The sequence below is a fragment of the Rosa chinensis genome, chromosome 1 (assembly GCF_002994745.2).
Source record: "Rosa chinensis cultivar Old Blush chromosome 1, RchiOBHm-V2, whole genome shotgun sequence".
Lineage (NCBI taxonomy): Eukaryota > Viridiplantae > Streptophyta > Magnoliopsida > Rosales > Rosaceae > Rosa > Rosa chinensis.
Window position 1 is genome coordinate 47,631,224 of NC_037088.1, and position 18,493 is coordinate 47,649,716.

At 38.0% G+C, this 18,493-nt stretch overlaps 1 protein-coding gene and 1 long non-coding RNA gene across 2 annotated transcripts; one reads left to right on the forward strand and one right to left on the reverse strand.

Annotated features, from left to right (window-relative positions):
* Positions 1 to 7,507: 7,507 nt before the first annotated feature.
* Positions 7,508 to 9,571, forward strand: LOC112181541. The gene is made up of 2 exons (XR_005808289.1): positions 7,508 to 7,668; positions 8,809 to 9,571. It is a non-coding gene; the product is annotated as an uncharacterized LOC112181541 (long non-coding RNA).
* A 201-nt stretch (positions 9,572 to 9,772) lies between these two features.
* On the reverse strand, positions 9,773 to 16,825 carry LOC112181527. Its single transcript, XM_024319894.2, has 2 exons — positions 10,010 to 16,825; positions 9,773 to 9,913 (listed from the first exon to the last, which is right to left on the reverse strand). The coding sequence occupies exon 1, from the start codon at positions 16,568 to 16,570 to the stop codon at positions 10,019 to 10,021; it is 6,552 nt and encodes a 2,183-aa protein (XP_024175662.1). The 5' UTR covers positions 16,571 to 16,825; the 3' UTR covers positions 9,773 to 9,913; positions 10,010 to 10,018.
* Between the last annotated feature and the right edge of the window lie 1,668 nt (positions 16,826 to 18,493).

An 18,493-nucleotide genomic window follows, 5' to 3' on the forward strand; every position in this document is an offset into this window, starting at 1 on the left:
TTATCTTTATCCTCCTTGTGCTATCTGAGTTGGAGCTTTTGGTCTAAATGTCAAGACTTCTTTATTTGTAAAGAGACAAAACTAGTTTTCATCAATTATGCTTCCTTTATCCTTTCTTCTTTGTGGTGTCATTTCACGCAGCACACTTTGCACAAAGGAAGACATGATTAATTAAACATTCTTACTTGGTTTAAAAGATCCCAGACCAAGATATTTCTCCCTCTACTTTTCCATGTGAGCACCTCTTCAGCCTCCTGCAACAATATTGGCTCACAGCCTTTTTTTTTTAAATAAATGCAATTTGGCCTCAAAATATGCCTCGTATGATACTACACTTCAACACATCTTTGACAAATAATGTGTCGAAATATCTTATGCACTTAACCAAAGTTTTGAGTTGTCATTTTGCCATTCCACTGCCTTGCTTTCAACTTTCTCTTTTCTTTTTTGTTGTTGTTGTTCTGCATCTTGACCTGTGGCCCTCAGAAACACACAGCTGTCGACCATTGGTATTAAGCTTTGGACAGGAACAACTTCTTTTCTGAACATAACTTGTATTTGATTTCAACAGGACAGTTTGATGTGCAGGTGTAAACAAAAGCGGTAATTATTAGAGCCTCAGAGGCCTTTCGAAGCTTCTTCTTTAAGATGTTAACTCTGATTTCAACTTATCTGTGGACATTAAGCTTACAGTCTGCTGCAGAATTGTATTTATTTTGACAGTTTCTTTCCGTGTTTATGCAGGTGGAGGCGAGAACAACAACTATAGTGCGGCCAAGTATCGGAACTCCAGGATTCAAACTCAAGGGTGAGGCTTTCTTTTTATTTACCCACTGGTTTGTTCAGAATAGGTGTTTCGGAATGGAGGTTGGGGCTGGCTCTTTTTGGCTATGGAGTTTTGAAAAGATGCAGGGAGGAATTATATGTGGTGTTTAAGTGGAATTGACAGAGTTCCTGTTATCATTTTATATTGAACCACGACCCTATGGTGATTCACAAAGGGCCCTCTGTCAGTTCGATGTATTAAACAGCCAAAACTTGAGGATAATATTGGCACCCTAAGGCACTGCCACCGGAGCTTTGAAAGCAGTTTCGGCACCCTAAGGTACGCCGAGTCGAAGCTCTGAAACAGTATTGGCACCGTAGGCACCGCCACTGGAGCTGCGAAAGTAGTTTCTGCACCCTAAGGCACGCCGAATGAAGCTCTGAAACAGTATTGGCACCTAAAGGTACCGCCATCGGAGCTTTGAAAGTGGTAAAACCATAAAGATATGGATTCTCCACCTTTGATTCCTATGGAACACGTTGCGGCTTCTTCTGTCTCTTTTGCTTTCCTTCTCCTTCTGCTTCTATTTTTTTCTTTTTTTTTTCTTTGTACGGCCTTCTTGGCTTCTTATATAGTGCACTGACAGTATGATTGAGTTTTAGAGAGACTTTTGTATTTGACATGCGATGAAACACCAAAAGATAGCTATGATCCCTATCAGGGAGCTATCGTGCATCAGTTGCACTCAAACTCTAATACTTAATAAGCTCGTGTGCAATTGTGGGCAATTGACCTTCACACATTTTCTGTCCTTTTTTATTATCTATTTTTTTTTTTCAACAGGAATTCATGAAAATTGTTCAGCCAAAGTTTGTTGTTCTAGTCGTAGGGCAATATGTAGAGATATTTGGGATCTGTACCAATTTGAGAAGTAAAAGATACAATAGTTTCTAGCTAGGAATAATCTGAGGGTTTCACTTAGCACTGATACCTGGATTTCGGTCCAGAATATCAATTACCTAGATCTCACTGCCCATTTCATAGATGACACTAGGACTTTGCATAAAAGAATTATAAATTTTTGTGTTATTCCAAACCACAAGGGAAAGACCATAGGGAAATTGGTAGAGTCTTGCTTGATTAATTGGGGTGTCGAGAGGGTTTTTAGCATTGTAGTTGATAATGCTTCGAGTAATCAAGTTGCACTTGAATACATGAAGGAGAAGATTGGTAATTGGAAGTGTTTAGTGCTAGGCGGGAGTTTTCTACATGTTAGGTGCTGCTGCCATGTCTTGAATTTGATTGTGAGGGATGGGATGGAGGAGCTTGATTCCTCCATCGATGCAATTAGAAATGCTATTAAGTTCATTAGAAGTTCACCTGCTAGACTTGAAAAGTTTAGGAAGTGTGAATCTAGAGAGAAGGTTGAACATAAAGGGGGTATAGTGCCTTTAGATGTCTGCACACGGTGGAACTCCATATATTTCATGCTTGACATTGCTGTTAAGTATAAGCAGGCCTTCTCTAGGCTTGAAGATGAGGATCAGCAGTATGAGAATTATTTTATGGAGAGAGTTGGGGGAAGCAAGAGGGTTGGGCCGCCTAAGAATGAGGATTGGGAGAAAGCTGCAAGGTTAGTGAAGTTCCTTAATTAAGATCTTTTACGATGCAACCTTGAGTTTTAGTGGAACCAAGGTAGTAACTTCAAACCAACCTGTTCAGTGGATTTGTACCATAATCGATGAATTAGAAGAATGTGCAACTAGTGATGATCCTTTGATGGTTAGCATAGGGTCCTCCATGAAGAAAAAATTCGACAAGTATTGGTTGAAGTTGGAGGACATTAACACAGCCTTGCTGCTTGCTGTTGTCCTGGATCCAAGATACAAATTATTGTATCTTGAATGTTTTTTTCCAAAACTGCATTCAGATAGCAGAATGGTGCAATTTATGGTCGATGAGGTGAGGAGGTGCCTCTTGCAGCTCTACTTGGAGTATCATCAATCTGATCCTGTGGCTGCCTAAGCCTCAAATGATATAACACAGCCTCGTTTTGAGCATCAAGCTGCAGTTGGGGGAGATGACTCACATGCTGCATCATTAAGTAAGTTTATAAAGCTTAGGCAGGAGAAAGAGGTGGTGGAGATCAGGAATGAAGTCGACAAGTATTTTCTTGAAGCTGCAGAAGACCCAGTGAGCAAGAATTTCCAACTTTTAGGTTGGTGGAAGGAGAATGCAGTTAGGTACCCAATTCTGTCAAAGATTGCAAAGGATATCTTTTCTGTTCCAGCTTCAACGGTGGCTTCGGAGTCGGCTTTCAGCCTAGGGAAAAGGGTTGTAGACCCATTTCAAGCTTCATTAACTCCCAATATGGTTAAAGGGCTGTTTTGTCTCAATGATTGGTTAAGGGGTGGAGCTTTCAATGAGTACAAGGAGCCTACTAAGTCGGAGCTGGAGCTGTATGGTGAGCTTGAAAAGCTTGAATTAGGTAAATTTCTTTTGTTCTTTGTTACTTTGCTCAGTTTGTTATAAAATCAGATTGTTGGTTGATTATTTTTTGTGTGTTGACTGTGAATATGTTGCTGGTTTCTGTTAAACTGTTGTGAATATGTTGTTGGTTTGTGTGTTAAACACTTAAACTGATTTGAATATGTTCTTTTGATTTGTAGGATCTGTCGTAACAACAGTTGAGAATAATAAAGCATGATTGATTGGTTAAAGCTGCTTTGGTGTTTGGTGCACACTTGCAGATATGCATTTATAGGCTTTCATGAACTTTTTCTTTCAAGTTTTAAGTTTGAAACTCTTATGGTTCAATTTGGGTCTGTAATGAATTAAGTGTTTAGCTGTTTCTGGACTTTGCGATGTGTTGAACTTTCCTTTATGATTTGTGAAGTTCTTGTAATGAACTATTGAACTAGGTTTCAGGGTTTTTAGACTTCACACCATCTTGTATTGAAAGTTCAGCCTAGTGTTTAACTATTTATGGTTGTTTCTAGGTAATTTGGGCCAAACTCTTTTGCTTGAAACTGTTCAGGTTATTGTACAAATAGATTTATGATATGAAAAAAATGGGCCATAAATAAATTTTTAAAAAAAGCCCAACTTAGATCGAACCCGAACTGGGCTGAACCGAATTTTCGGCCCGTTCCATTTAAAAATAGTTTTCAGCCCAGTTGTTTGCCCAACCGACTGAAACAGGTTGAACTCGGGTTGGGCCCAAAACCGAGCCGGGCCGACCCGAGCCCAGCCCTAAATTTCAACAGTTATCATGTAGTACCTGAGGTATTTAAAAAAAGACAAATACATAAATATTACAATGGAGTTCTTTAATTGGTATTTTTCTTAACATACAAATAGAGGAAGTTTGAAGGTAAATAAAATAAAGTAAATAAAAGAAGAAGAAAAAAATGGTAGATCTGGACTGTTAATGTGAGACCGGAAATATTAAACGTGCAAATGTAACAGTGGTCGATAATTATTTTATGGAAAATTACTGGTCACTCCCTATACTTTTCTCTTAAAAACAGTTTAGTCCTTTCTAATTTTCATACAATAGGTCCAAAATGACTATTTTACCCTCACTTCCTTCTCCTATCTCTCTCTCTCTCTCTCTCTCTCTCTCTCTCTCTCTCTCTCTCTCTCTCTCTCTCTCTCTCTCTCTCTCATATATATATATAGAGCGGATCGAGAGAGGACGTCCGTACTTTCGCTAAATTGAGGACGACGGCGCTGCAGCCCAACTCAGGCCACGACGGCGCGGCACGGCTTGCCGGAGGGAGGCCAGGGGTCATGCGGAGGGGTCTGCAGTCGGGTGGAGTCTCCGGCGACGGGTTTTGCTGTGCTGCACATGATAGGAGCATTTTAATGTGATATTTTAATAGTTAATTCCTCACATTTTGCTTAGTTAATTCCTTAACTGAATCGATTTTTAATTCAATTTCTATTTTTAGGTACATTGGAGTAGATGAAGGTGAAATGAGCGTTAGGTCCATAATTACCTGGAAATGATGGAGAAAAATGGAAATGTACTAAAAGATCAATTTTACACATATTCCTACTCCGGCTAGGAGAAACCAAGCCAAGCAAAGAAGAAGGAGCGGCCGCCTGACCAAATGAACTTCAAATGAGCTGAAACCTTCCAGATCCATTCTAGACACCCAAAGGATCATTTCTTATGAAGAGTGCCAGAGCAAAATATGAGTGGAAGGCCTTCAAAAAATCAGCCCAATTTTCTACAGAAGCAAAACCGGAAAACTGGACCTGTAAGAGGTCCAGCAGCATTTCCGGCCCAACCACATGGATTGAAGCTCTGAAAATTTGTCAGGATGATCTACACTCATAGAGGAACATTTGATATGAAGAAATCGGAGGCCCAATATGAAGTTTTGATGGAGAAATAATTGAAGGAATAAAGGGGCAGAAACTGACCTGAAAACAGCTCAACACCACATATTCATGTTTCCCACCCACATGAAGAAAGCTAGATGCTTTTCTCTTTTTCCTTGGATATATTTTTTCTACAATCTCTTTAATAGATCATCATCACTTCCATGTTGCTGCACCTTCATGCTTTGCTTTCATTTCATCATTTCTCTTTCTTTTCCATATTCTACAAATCACTTTCATACTCCACTTTCATTATTTTTCTTCCACTCATCATTTCACTCTTCTTTTTCTTCCCTATATAAACACCTTCTCCTCTCATTCTAAAACAAATTCCTTCATCCATTCCATCTTCTTTGTCTCTCCATTTCCTTTCCATTTTTCCACCAATTCCTTCATCCATTCCATCTTCTTTGTCTCTCCACTTCCTTTCCATTTTCCAAAACCAATTCCTTCATCCATTCCATCTTCTTTGTCTCTCCATTTCCTTTCCATTTTCTCTCCATCCTCTAGTGCATTCAACGTTGCAAGCAAGGGAGAAGAAGAAGAAGAAGGAGCTGTGAGCATCATCATCCATCCTCCACCTTGAAGCTTGCTTTCGAGATTCAAGAATCCATAACGTTTCATCCTTCATCCCCATCTCCATCTCACGGTGTAATTCAACCTCTTTCTTTGTAATCTTGCTTAGTTTCGTGAGAATTGTTTCTAGTTGACATTTATGTTTGAACAAGGTTTATATTCTGAAATTTTATGATTGAATAAAGAATTTCGATTCTTATGTTGTGATTCCAAAGTTGCTTATGTGAGTTTGTTTAATTAAATTTGCGTTATAGATAACTTTTGTATTTTAATCTTATGTGGTTGCAAACACGTAGGGTTTTGATATGAATGGTGCTAGGTTTAAGAACATGAAATCGACTTTTCGTTTTGTGTAAACTTGAATCAAAGTAGTAAAGGTTTTGTGCAAAAACCGAATTTAATTAAAGAGAATTGCAATTAGGTGGACTTTTCCATACTAAGTTGTACACTTGAGTTGATAGCATTTCACTATGTGTAATGCGTCAAACATGACATGATTGACTAGCTTTCTAGGGTTTGATTGCATGTTTGATAGGATTAATCTAGGTGCTTTCGCTTAGGTTAATTAGCATTGAAAAGTAAAAAATGGGAATTCATTTGCTTTCGAATGTTTCACATGATCAACTCCATTCTCATGACTTAGATGAACAATATTAGGGTTTGAATCAATTTTAATCATATGTTTCGGTTTTTGATCTTTGTTCTCTCACTCCATTTGTATTTTTATGTTTTTACATTTTAATTATTTTGTTAACTTAGTTTTATTTTCGAAAAAACCAAAAACAAAATCCCCCCTTTTTCGTAAATAATGTTTATACTTGTGAATATCTTTGTGAATATTATGCTTTGTTTTAATTTTAATTGTTTAATTGTTTGACAATGACAGGTGTACCCTCAATCCCCGGAATAGAACGATCCCTATTTGCTTATACTACTAACGATATTTCAGGGTTAAATTATGCGCTTGCTTCAGGCGCGTCAGCACAGAACCTGCAGTTGCAGGTGAGGTGGCTGCCCAGAAACCGGCAAGCTCGACCTCCTCCGACCTCGAACGGTGCCCAGAAGCCGTCTGGGATGCTTCTGGCCTCCTTTCGGCCCGATTCGCCTCGCTGTCGACGCTTGAGCGGGCTACAATTTAGCGAAAGTGCCGACGTCCTCTCTTGATCCGGCCTCATATATATATATATATATATATATATATATTTATATAGGGCTTCCACTAAGGGATCTCCTTTTTTTAGTCTTTTATAGGGATAGGCATTAGACCAACTTTTCGATTATATTTTCACATCTTAACCGTTCAGTTTTTAGGTCCTAATGTATAGATCACTTCTGCAAATTTTAAACCAAATTGGTGATCGTTAAGACATCCAAAACTACAATATTTAATGCCTATCACTTCTGCAAACTAATTCTAATGTCTATCCCTATAAAAGACCAAAAAAAGAGATCCTCACTAGAAGGGCCCTGTACATATATATATATATATATATATATATTTTATTTTTTTTTCTAAATTTTTCTTGAGATCAAATCTTCAATTTGTGAACTCATTAATAATATACGGTGAGAATTTTTGGATAATTTAAAACTATTTATTATGATATTTAGAAGTTGTAGTTTTTATGAAAATTATATTGAGGAGAAAGAAATCTGTGGTGCAATCTAAACCATAAAATTATTCATCTCTTGATCAGGACCGTTGAAAATCTGTTAAATGCGGAACTATATAAATACCTCTCTGAATCTCTCTGGAACCCTCTGGAAAAAAAAATCTCTTCTATATCTTCTTCTACCAGCAACCAAAATTGCACGAGGATAAGTTTCAACTAAGGAAGTCAATTATCATGCCGTCACAGCCATGAGAAGGGAAGCTTCTCGTCATCTTGAAAACTCTACCGACTTCCTCAATCGCCTCTACTCTTGATTCTCCTAAGGTAAGATCTGCGAGACGCTTGTGGTTATTGGATTCCGACTAAGAAAGAAATGGGTTGATATTAGATTGATTAATCCGGGTCGGGGTGTTACAAATGGTATCAGAGCTTAGGTAAACCCCTCGGACCAAGATGCGTTTGGATGTTTGTGTATGTTGATTTTTATTATTAGATTGATTAATCCGGGTCAAGTGCCATACTCGTTCTATGGAGTTTGGGTCGGATTTAACTGTTTATTTTCCATGACCACCCAACAAATATTTTTGGGAAAAATGAAATGATAAAGTAGCAGCCTAGGGGGTTATTGTTATGCATGCTGTTCAATTGAAACAAACATATATGTAGGTATGCTCTGTTAGATATGTAAGTTTCTATAGGTTTGTTAGACACTCTTTTAAGTTTTTGTTTTGCTAGCCTGCTTTCTTGGAGCATCATCTTGCTGGTTGCTTTTTCTTTGGTTGTGAGTGTCCATCGTGGTTTTTAGTTTATATGGCTTTGAGAGATTCCAGAGCCAAAATATATATTTTTAGTCATTCTATGAATATGTATTTCCTCATTTAAATGGGTTCTCTTTAGCATCTAAATGGGTGCTATGCTTCTACTTGTTAGCATCTAAATGTATTTCCTCATTCTATGAATAATGACTTAAAATACCTCTTTCGTATTTTAAGCCATTATGCCTATGCTTCTACTTGTTAGTCTTCTATTGTACATATTAGTTTGTTTATTTGCAATATTTCAATAGATTTATGTGCCATGCATTAATCGATGTAATGTATATGATATGCTCAAAGAGGGTTGCAAGTGATTTGATCTGTTTTGTATAATTGTCCCTGAGAAATTTTATTTTCTGTACATGCAATTGGCCGTAACATGATATGCAATTGGCTGTAACTTGATCCAAGAAAACATGATATGGTTCGTTTCAGATCGGCAAGGCATCTTGTAGACTGTCTCTAGCTGATAGATTGAGAGTTGAAATATTGGAATTTTATCATAAATTTTCTTCAGTTTTCATTTTAATGCTTAGCTATCAAAAAAAGTAGTTTAGCGATGTAAAAGATATTGTTGAGAAATGAGGTTCAAATTATAGGTTTTCCTGTACATGTAATTGAAATTTAATTATGTGTTGTCATTACCAAGCCATGTAATTTTGTTAATATCATCAAAGAATGAACGCAAGGTGACAAACGAGGAGGTTCTTCAAAGGTATGATCATAAAAGTTCTCATTTATTTACTGGTAAGTCTCTTTTGATTCATCTAATGCGTGGGTTAATTTAGTCTCATTACTTCTGCAACTGCAGGTATGTTTTCTGTCTAACTATATTTAGATCTATACACTATAGTTGCTTTTTGCATTAACAATTTCTGTATATATAAGTGATTTCCAAAGCATTATGATTTTGAAGCAACAAGTTAATGGATTGAATCCGGTTAGGCCTGGGATATAATTGAGTAGGGATTGTGTCTCCCTTGGGTGAAAGACCCTAAACCTGATTGGGGCTCGTGGATTCGAGCAGGTAATTAAGTAGGGATTGTGCCTCCCTAGGGTGAAAGACCCAAAACCCAATTAGGATTCCGCTTAGTACAGGGTGTTATCAACTGGGTTATTATCCTGCATTATCTGTACGAGTTATCCCACTGATAGGTACTTCTAGCAGTTCATTGACGTTGGAAACATGGTTTCTCCCACATTTTTTGCCCGGCGTAGTTTGTCTTATCTCATGGATGAGATGCCTCAGGAGGCTCTAAATGATGCAATGCAAGTCAAGTAATTTCCCCAATATGGCACATTGCATCTTATCTGCAGGTTTTTTGTAGTTATTTATGTTGTTATTATATGCAGCAGAGATGTCTAAAATAGAACTAGCTAGAATAGTTATATGCTAGGCAAACAGTTTACTAGAGAAGTTCTTGAACAAGTTTTTACAATAACAGTACAAATCATTTAGTAAAACAAAATTTCTGGTACTTCACCTTAAACCTCAATGGTACAGGCGGAGAGGTACAATTTATTATTGAAAACTTGGAGAATACAATGAGGGACGGTAAACTGAATTCCTCAAGTGAAATATAATACAAGATAAAAACATCAGTAATGCAACACAAACAACATGGACAAAAGAGAAAAAAAAATTAAGAAAGAAAAACACCATTAACCAAGAGACTAGTACTTCCATAAACACTCCTTCACTGCTGGGAAACTTGTACAATTGTCCATCGTACTTGTCTCAGAAGATGCTGACGCTGTAAAACAGAATTAGACAAACATTAGTTAGTAAGAACTAATTGACAATCATATTGTCATTTTAGATGAACAAATACATGACAGAGAGAGATTACCGTTTATGATTATGTATGAAGCACATCACTTAATTGCCGTCTGATCAAAGCAACCTTCACATAAAGCCAATCATTTGAAGCATTCAAGAAGTTGTAGTATGCATATCTCCATGACCTCTTGAATATCAAACTCCCGGAGACTCCCCAAAATCCAACAGCAAATCCAACTCCTAGACTTATGTAGAAACCCAGCGTGATGAGCTCATCTGGATCTTCTTCATTGCTCGAGACATTTGGCCGACCGTTTCCTTCCGGATCACAAATCTTTTCAAGTGGAAATCCACACAATTTAAGATTTCCAGCAAAAGAGGAAGGGTCTTGGAGTTGAGTACCAGTTGGAATTTCGCCAGATAAGTTGTTGTATGACAGGTCCAAGTAAGCAAGTTGATCGATCCGAGCAAGACTTGTCGGAATCTTCCCATTTATCCGGTTTCTTGACAAATCAAGAGAATCTAAGAACTTCAGCTTTCCAATCTGTGAAGGAATATGTCCTGTTAGATGGTTTCTTGAAAGGTTCAAAGAAACCAAACCAACAAGATGAGTGATCTCACTTGGAATTTCCCCAGTTATTTTGTTGCTTGAGAGATCAATTCTCTTGACAAGTCCCAAAGTACTTTTGTATGCATGCATTCTTCCTTTCCACATGAAGGTTGCATCATCCTCATAATAATCAGACACACTTACGTAAGGTGCTTCCGCCGTAGGCGATGGGGGTGCCGCCATCCCAGGTGCTTGTGCATAAGATGGATGAAAAGAATGTCTAATGGTTAGACTTGAATTTCCTTCTCGAGTTAAAGAAGTCATATTATTGAGGCATTTAGGTATAGCTCCTGAGATTTCATTCACAGAGAAATCCAAAATCTGAATGTGCGTTAAATGACATAATTGTGAAGGCAGCAAGCTCCCTCTAAACTGATTAGATTGGAGCATCAGTATCACCAAATTTGGAAAACTAACTCCCAACCATTCAGGGACTGATCCTGAAAGCTTATTGTCTCCGAGATCAATCACTTTTAAGCTCTTACAATTCTTCAAGGATGAAGGCAATTCTCCTACAAGTTTGTTGCTTCTTAATTTCAATGTTTCCATTCGAAACAAAGTGCCTATAGTGGTCGGGATTTTCCCGGAAAAAGCATTGCTACTCAAATCGAGTAGTTCTAGGGAGACCAAATGCCTCCAACAATCTGGAATTTCTCCTGAAACATGATTGCCTGAGAGATCAAGAAACTTCAAACTTTGAAGCTCTGAAGTAACACACAAGGCTGTCATATCTGAAAACTTATTATCGGAGAGATCCAAATATGAAGCAGCAAATAAAATTGACGGTATTGAACCTTCGAATTGATTGGAACCGAAATGAACTTCAACTCCAGGCAATGATGTAACATTCAATGTTGAACTCTCAAATGTTCCTCTAATTTGATTATGAGAGATATCTATTGTCTGGGTGTTACCAAAGAGACTCAAGAACCAACTTGGAAGGACATCTGAAATTCCAGCATAAGAAATATCAATTTTGGAAAGACTTTTTTGAGTTCGAAGCCAGTTTGGGAAATACCGCCCGACCTTGCATGATTTCAAACTTAAAGAATACAATTGAAAAGGAGGAACCCAATCAGAATTGATGTTGAAAGCTAATGGGTTATACGATAAATCCAATGCCTCTAGTGCAGACAATTTTGAAAAATGAACTTCCGAAATTACCCCTTCCAAAGAATTCTTACTAAGATTCATATTGGACAGTTTTGAGCATTGTCCAATACTTTCAGGTACTTTCCCACTTAATCGATTACCGGAGAGATCTAATGTTTGCAAGGCTGACAATTTCCCAATACTTTCCGGTATCATTCCGCTAAGTTGGTTTCCCTGTAGACACAACTCTCTCAACAATGACATTTGCCCAATACTCTCCGGTATCATTCCGCTTAACCTATTTTCTTTGAGATCTAATGTCATCAAAGAAGACAACTTTCCAATACTATCAGGAATGATTCCACTCAACTGGTTTTTAGAGAGATATAATTCCTTCAATGATTGGAAGTTTGCAAGATTAGGCAATGACCTAGCAAGATCATTATGAGAGAGACTCAATCTCTCCAATGAGTTTTGAGTACATATAGACAATGTTTGAACAAATTCAGAGAACTGTCCATGTAACCTACTGTCTGAAATGGCCAAGGTCCGCAAATTACATAACTGGCCAATGGATGCTGCAGGGATTCCTCCTTCAAGTGGGTTATTACAAAGGTCAAGATTTGCAAGTGAGCTCATGTTTGCAAAAGCATCGGGAATCAAACCACTTAATTGGTTGGAAGAGAGGTCAAGAGTTGCAAGTGAGCTCATGTTTGCAAAAGCATAAGGAATCAAATCACCTAATTGGTTGGAAGAGAGGACAAGAGTTTCAAGTGATCTCATGTTTGCAAAAGCATCGGGAATCAAACCACTTAATTGGTTGGAAGAGAGGTCAAGAGTTGCAAGTGAGCTCATGTTTCCAAAAGCATAAGGAATCAAACCACTTAAATGGTTGTAAGAGAGGACAAGAGTTTCAAGTGATCTCATGTTTGCAAAAGCATCGGGAATCAAACCACTTAATTGGTTGGAAGAGAGGTCAAGAGTTGCAAGTGAGCTCATGTTTGCAAAAGCATAAGGAATCAAATCACCTAATTGGTTGGAAGAGAGGACAAGAGTTTCAAGTGATCTCATGTTTGCAAAAGCATCGGGAATCAAACCACTTAATTGGTTGGAAGAGAGGTCAAGAGTTGCAAGTGAGCTCATGTTTGCAAAAGCATAAGGAATCAAACCACTTAAATGGTTGTAAGAGAGGACAAGAGTTTCAAGTGATCTCATGTTTGCAAAAGCATCGGGAATCAAACCACTTAATTGGTTGGAAGAGAGGTCAAGAGTTGCAAGTGAGCTCATGTTTGCAAAAGCATAAGGAATCAAACCACTTAAATGGTTGTAAGAGAGGACAAGAGTTTCAAGTGATCTCATGTTTGCAAAAGCATCGGGAATCAAACCACTTAATTGGTTGGAAGAGAGGTCAAGAGTTGCAAGTGAGCTCATGTTTGCAAAAGCATAAGGAATCAAACCACTTAATTGGTTGGAAGAGAGGACAAGAGCTTCAAGTGATCTCATGTTTGCAAAAGCATCGGGAATCAAACCACTTAATTGGTTGGAAGAGAGGTCAAGAGTTTCAAGTGAGCTCATGTTTGCAAAAGCATCGGGAATCAAACCACTTAATTGGTTGTAAGAGAGGTCAAGAGTTTCAAGTGATCTCATGTTTGCAAAAGCATCAGGAATCAAACCACTTAATTGGTTGGAAGAGAGGTCAAGAGTTGCAAGTGAGCTCATGTTTACAAAAGCATAAGGAATCAAACCACTTAATTGGTTGTAAGAGAGGACAAGAGTTTCAAGTGATCTCATGTTTGCAAAAGCATCGGGAATCAAACCACTTAATTGGTTGGAAGAGAGGTGAAGAGTTGCAAGTGAGCTCATGTTTGCAAAAGCATAAGGAATCAAACCACTTAATTGGTTGTAAGAGAGGACAAGAGTTTCAAGTGATCTCATGTTTGCAAAAGCATCGGGAATCAAACCACTTAATTGGTTGGAAGAGAGGTCAAGAGTTACAAGTGAGCTCATGTTTGCAAAAGCATCGGGAATCAAACCACTTAATTGGTTGGAAAAGAGGTACAGATATTTAAGTGAGCTCATGTTTGCGAAAGCATTCGGAATCAAACCACTTAATTGGTTGGAATAGAGGTAAAGATATTTAAGTGACCTCATGTTTGCGAAAGCATTCGGAATCAAACCACTTAATTGGTTGGAATAGAGGTAAAGATATTTAAGTGAACTCATGTTTGCAAAAGCATAAGGAATCAAACCACTTAATTGATTGGAAGAGAGGTCAAGAGTTACAAGTGAGCTCATGTTTGCAAAAGCATCGGGAATCAAACCACTTAATTGGTTGGAAGAGAGGTCAAGAGTTGCAAGTGAGCTCATGTTTGCAAAAGCATCGGGAATCAAACCACTTAATTGGTTGGAAGAGAGGTCAAGAGATGCAAGTGAGCTCATGTTTGCAAAAGCATCGGGAATTAAACCACTTAATTGGTTGGAAGAGAGGTCAAGAGTTACAAGTGAGCTCATGTTTGCAAAAGCATCGGGAATCAAACCACTTAATTGGTTGCTAGAGAGGTACAGATTTTCAAGTGATCTCATGTTTGCAAAAGCATAAGGAATCAAACCACTTAATTGGTTGTAAGAGAGGACAAGAGTTTCAAGTGAGCTCATGTTTGCAAAAGCATCGGGAATCAAACCCCTTAATTGGTTGGAAGAGAGGTGAAGATATTTAAGTGATCTCATGTTTGCAAAAGCATCGGGAATCAAATCACTTAATTGGTTGGAAGAGAGGTCAAGAGTTACAAGTGAGCTCATGTTTGCAAAAGCATAAGGAATCAAACCACTTAATTGGTTGTAAGAGAGGACAAGAGTTTCAAGTGATCTCATGTTTGCAAAAGCATCGGGAATCAAACCACTTAATTGGTTGGAAGAGAGGTGAAGAGTTGCAAGTGAGCTCATGTTTGCAAAAGCATAAGGAATCAAACCACTTAAATGGTTGTAAGAGAGGACAAGAGTTTCAAGTGATCTCATGTTTGCAAAAGCATCGGGAATCAAACCACTTAATTGGTTGGAAGAGAGGTCAAGAGTTGCAAGTGAGCTCATGTTTGCAAAAGCATAAGGAATCAAACCACTTAATTGGTTGGAAGAGAGGACAAGAGCTTCAAGTGATCTCATGTTTGCAAAAGCATCGGGAATCAAACCACTTAATTGGTTGGAAGAGAGGTCAAGAGTTGCAAGTGAGCTCATGTTTGCAAAAGCATAAGGAATCAAACCACTTAATTGGTTGTAAGAGAGGACAAGAGCTTCAAGTGATCTCATGTTTGCAAAAGCATCGGGAATCAAACCACTTAATTGGTTGGAAGAGAGGTCAAGAGTTACAAGTGAGCTCATGTTTGCAAAAGCATCGGGAATCAAACCACTTAATTGGTTGGAATAGAGGTAAAGATATTTAAGTGAACTCATGTTTGCAAATGCATAAGGAATCAAACCACTTAATTGATTGGAAGAGAGGTCAAGAGTTACAAGTGAGCTCATGTTTGCAAATGCATCGGGAATCAAACCACTTAATTGGTTGGAAGAGAGGTCAAGAGTTGCAAGTGAGCTCATGTTTGCAAAAGCATCGGGAATCAAACCACTTAATTGGTTGGAAGAGAGGTCAAGAGATGCAAGTGAGCTCATGTTTGCAAAAGCATCGGGAATTAAACCACTTAATTGGTTGGAAGAGAGGTCAAGAGTTACAAGTGAGCTCATGTTTGCAAAAGCATCGGGAATCAAACCACTTAATTGGTTGCTAGAGAGGTACAGATTTTCAAGTGATCTCATGTTTGCAAAAGCATAAGGAATCAAACCCCTTAATTGGTTGTAAGAGAGGACAAGAGTTTCAAGTGAGCTCATGTTTGCAAAAGCATTAGCAGTAAAATCACTTAATTGGATATCACGGAGGCCAAGATATGCAAGTGAATTCATATTTTTGAAAGCATCGGGAATCAAACCACTTAATTGGGTGGAAGAGAGGTCAATATGAACTAGGGTGGTATTGTAGTTGCACAACCATTTGAATATTGAAGAACTGACAGCAGGATTTTTAGACAATTCAACACTTACAAGAGAATTGGAAGAATTTATGTGAGAAAGAGTGGAAAGAATTGGAGGATGAAGATCACATCCTATTAAGGTCAAGTTTCTTAGGTCAGGGAGCTTGTTTATTGTTTCCAGCCAATCAGAAACCTTACTTAGATCGGTGAAACTCAAGTCCAGGTATTTTAAAGAAGAAAGATGTGGAAGCCAATTGAGATTTCCTCCAACAGGAGTGAAGTCATTCCACCCGAGATTGAGATACTGCAAATGAGTAAGGTTTCCAAGCTTATGATATGGAATTTCACCACTCAAGCGAGTGTCAGACAGATCTAGATACCTTAAATTGGTCAAGTTACCAATGAGCTCCGGAATTTTGCTCCCAGAGAGGTCATTGAAACTGAGATCTAGGTGTCCTAAATTGGATAGAGAACAAATGAGTGCTGGAATTTGGCTGGCAGTGAAGGAATTGTTACTGAGGTCCAAATATTCCAAATGCTGCAACTCAATGATTTTAGGACTAATTTCACTTTGCACAGTCTGTATATACTCAAGGTACTCACCTTGCAAAGAGATCACCCACGGTCCTTCATTCAGATGAAGTTGAATAACATGGCCGGTCTGGTGATCGCAGTGGACTCTTTCCCATCCGCAACAGTCTCGCTTTTTGGCTTCGCTTCCCCACGAAGAGAGCAGGTTGTATTCATCCACCAGGTCTCCTTTGATAGCAAGCAATGCATCCCTCTCCCTCTCTAGGCACCTTGCCGTCACGTTAGCACGGTGGTGGCCGAGGGATAAGGAAGCGTTGATATGCAGAAGAAGCACAATTGATATTGCATAAGCATGTCTGAGCCACATTCCCAACTCCATCTTAATTAATGTAATCAAGAAGATGTTGGAATAAGAAGCACAAATGCACTGCAAATATTTATATGATATCTCAGAATACTATCTTTGTATGCAAATCATTCCCTATTTATAGTAATTCCTCAGAACGATTAAACCAAGGATTTCATATCTTAACTAAGCCGTGAAACAGAGCCACAAGTTCATACAGGACAGATGTGGAAAGAAGGAAGAGAGTATCCTCTACTTTGGGCATTAACTGACATGACTCAAGTGTTGACTTAATAATTGCATGAGATTCTTAGTGGAATGTTGTTATTGGAATTATGATGATCACTTAGTAAAAACAATTAAAACAAAGAGAACTTTTGTTTATAACACAAAAAAGCTGAATGACTCTGTGAAGTTGTCAGATTTCTCAGAATAAGATTAAGCACTGTGAAGTTGTCAGATTTCTCAGAATAAGATTAAGCTTGCTTAGAGTAAAATACAGATATTTCATTGACACTGCAAGGTGCCTCCATATTTTTCTTCTCTGTGATTAGCGAAAAAGGGTATCATGTATGGAAGAAGATGAAAATTAAAATTGCTTTCTTCGCCGGCATCACAATCGTTTGGAAATTGCATAGTATCTGCTTGTTGACGCTTAATATTGACTTGTCTTGTGATGGTGGTCAATAAGCTTAACGTAAAGGAGACGCAGCAATAGACAGCCACAACTTAATAGATAACAGGAAACATTGGACCCAAGTATCTCTGTTTGATACTACTGCTGGAATCTAAATAAGTATATTTCCACAATGCAAACTGTGGTTAAGTATTGCTCACAGAATCTTCCATATTAGCCGTGATTAGTTTATTTGGACAGAAATTGCTCATAGAAAATCCTTGTGATAAGAAGTCGGAAAGTGGAGAGTAAAATATTGATTTCTTGATCAGTGTATGTGTGTTACCATTACAAAAAAAGAGATGTATATGAAATACTCTATTTTCAGAAAGCTCTAAATCTCTTGTTATCAGAGCAAAGTAGTAATTATGACCAGTAACTACCATTACGACATTACCTTTTCATGTTGAAATCAGTCAACAAGTTCAAGAAAACACAAAAATAGAGATGTAAATCATATACTCTGTTTTCCTTTATCACTCTGTTTTTTTCCTTTTTCCTAAACTAAATACTCTGCATAATAGCATAGTGTCAGTGGATCCATCATCCATGTAAAACAATTCTTTCTCAAAATTTTCAGTACAGAAATACATATAGATCTAAAAATTTCCTCTCAAACAATCCTTCATCTCCGGGATTGAATTACTGGACTCAAATTACTACCAAACACAAAGTAGCATTTTGTCTAGCTCTGTTTTCCAAGAAATCTGGGATAATATAGTTAAATTAGCTATATAGAGGCACGATATCAAAGTTCCTAGAGCAACTCATAGTTGTTTAACTTCTTACCATGTCCATGAGGCAATATTCTAAAAGTTGATGGGTCAGATTTGCTGGTTCCTAAAGAAACCTCGACCGAACAAGAGGTAATTTTTTAGTTAAAATCAACTACACTACTAAAGGCCACCATTCAGTTGTCATCCCTTTCCATCAGTTGAGTTGTAATTTGGGCTTCTGACTTACAAATTGCACGAGAATTAGAGTGGAAAGTTATCGGAATCAGGAGGACCTAAATCTGCTAGTATTGCTTTTTTCGCTGGCGTCACTATCATTTGGAAATTGCCTCGTATCTGCTACTATTGCTATAATACAAGACACCAGTGCCCACAGGAATTAATATTTGAACGTAAAGGAGACGTAGCAATAGACAGCCACGACTTGATAGAAAGCTAGAAAAATATTGGACCCAAGTATCTCAGTCTGCCACTGCTGCTAGAATCTAAAGAAGTTGTAATTTCCACAAAGAAAATATGGCCTAGTATTGACTTGACTTGGTAGTG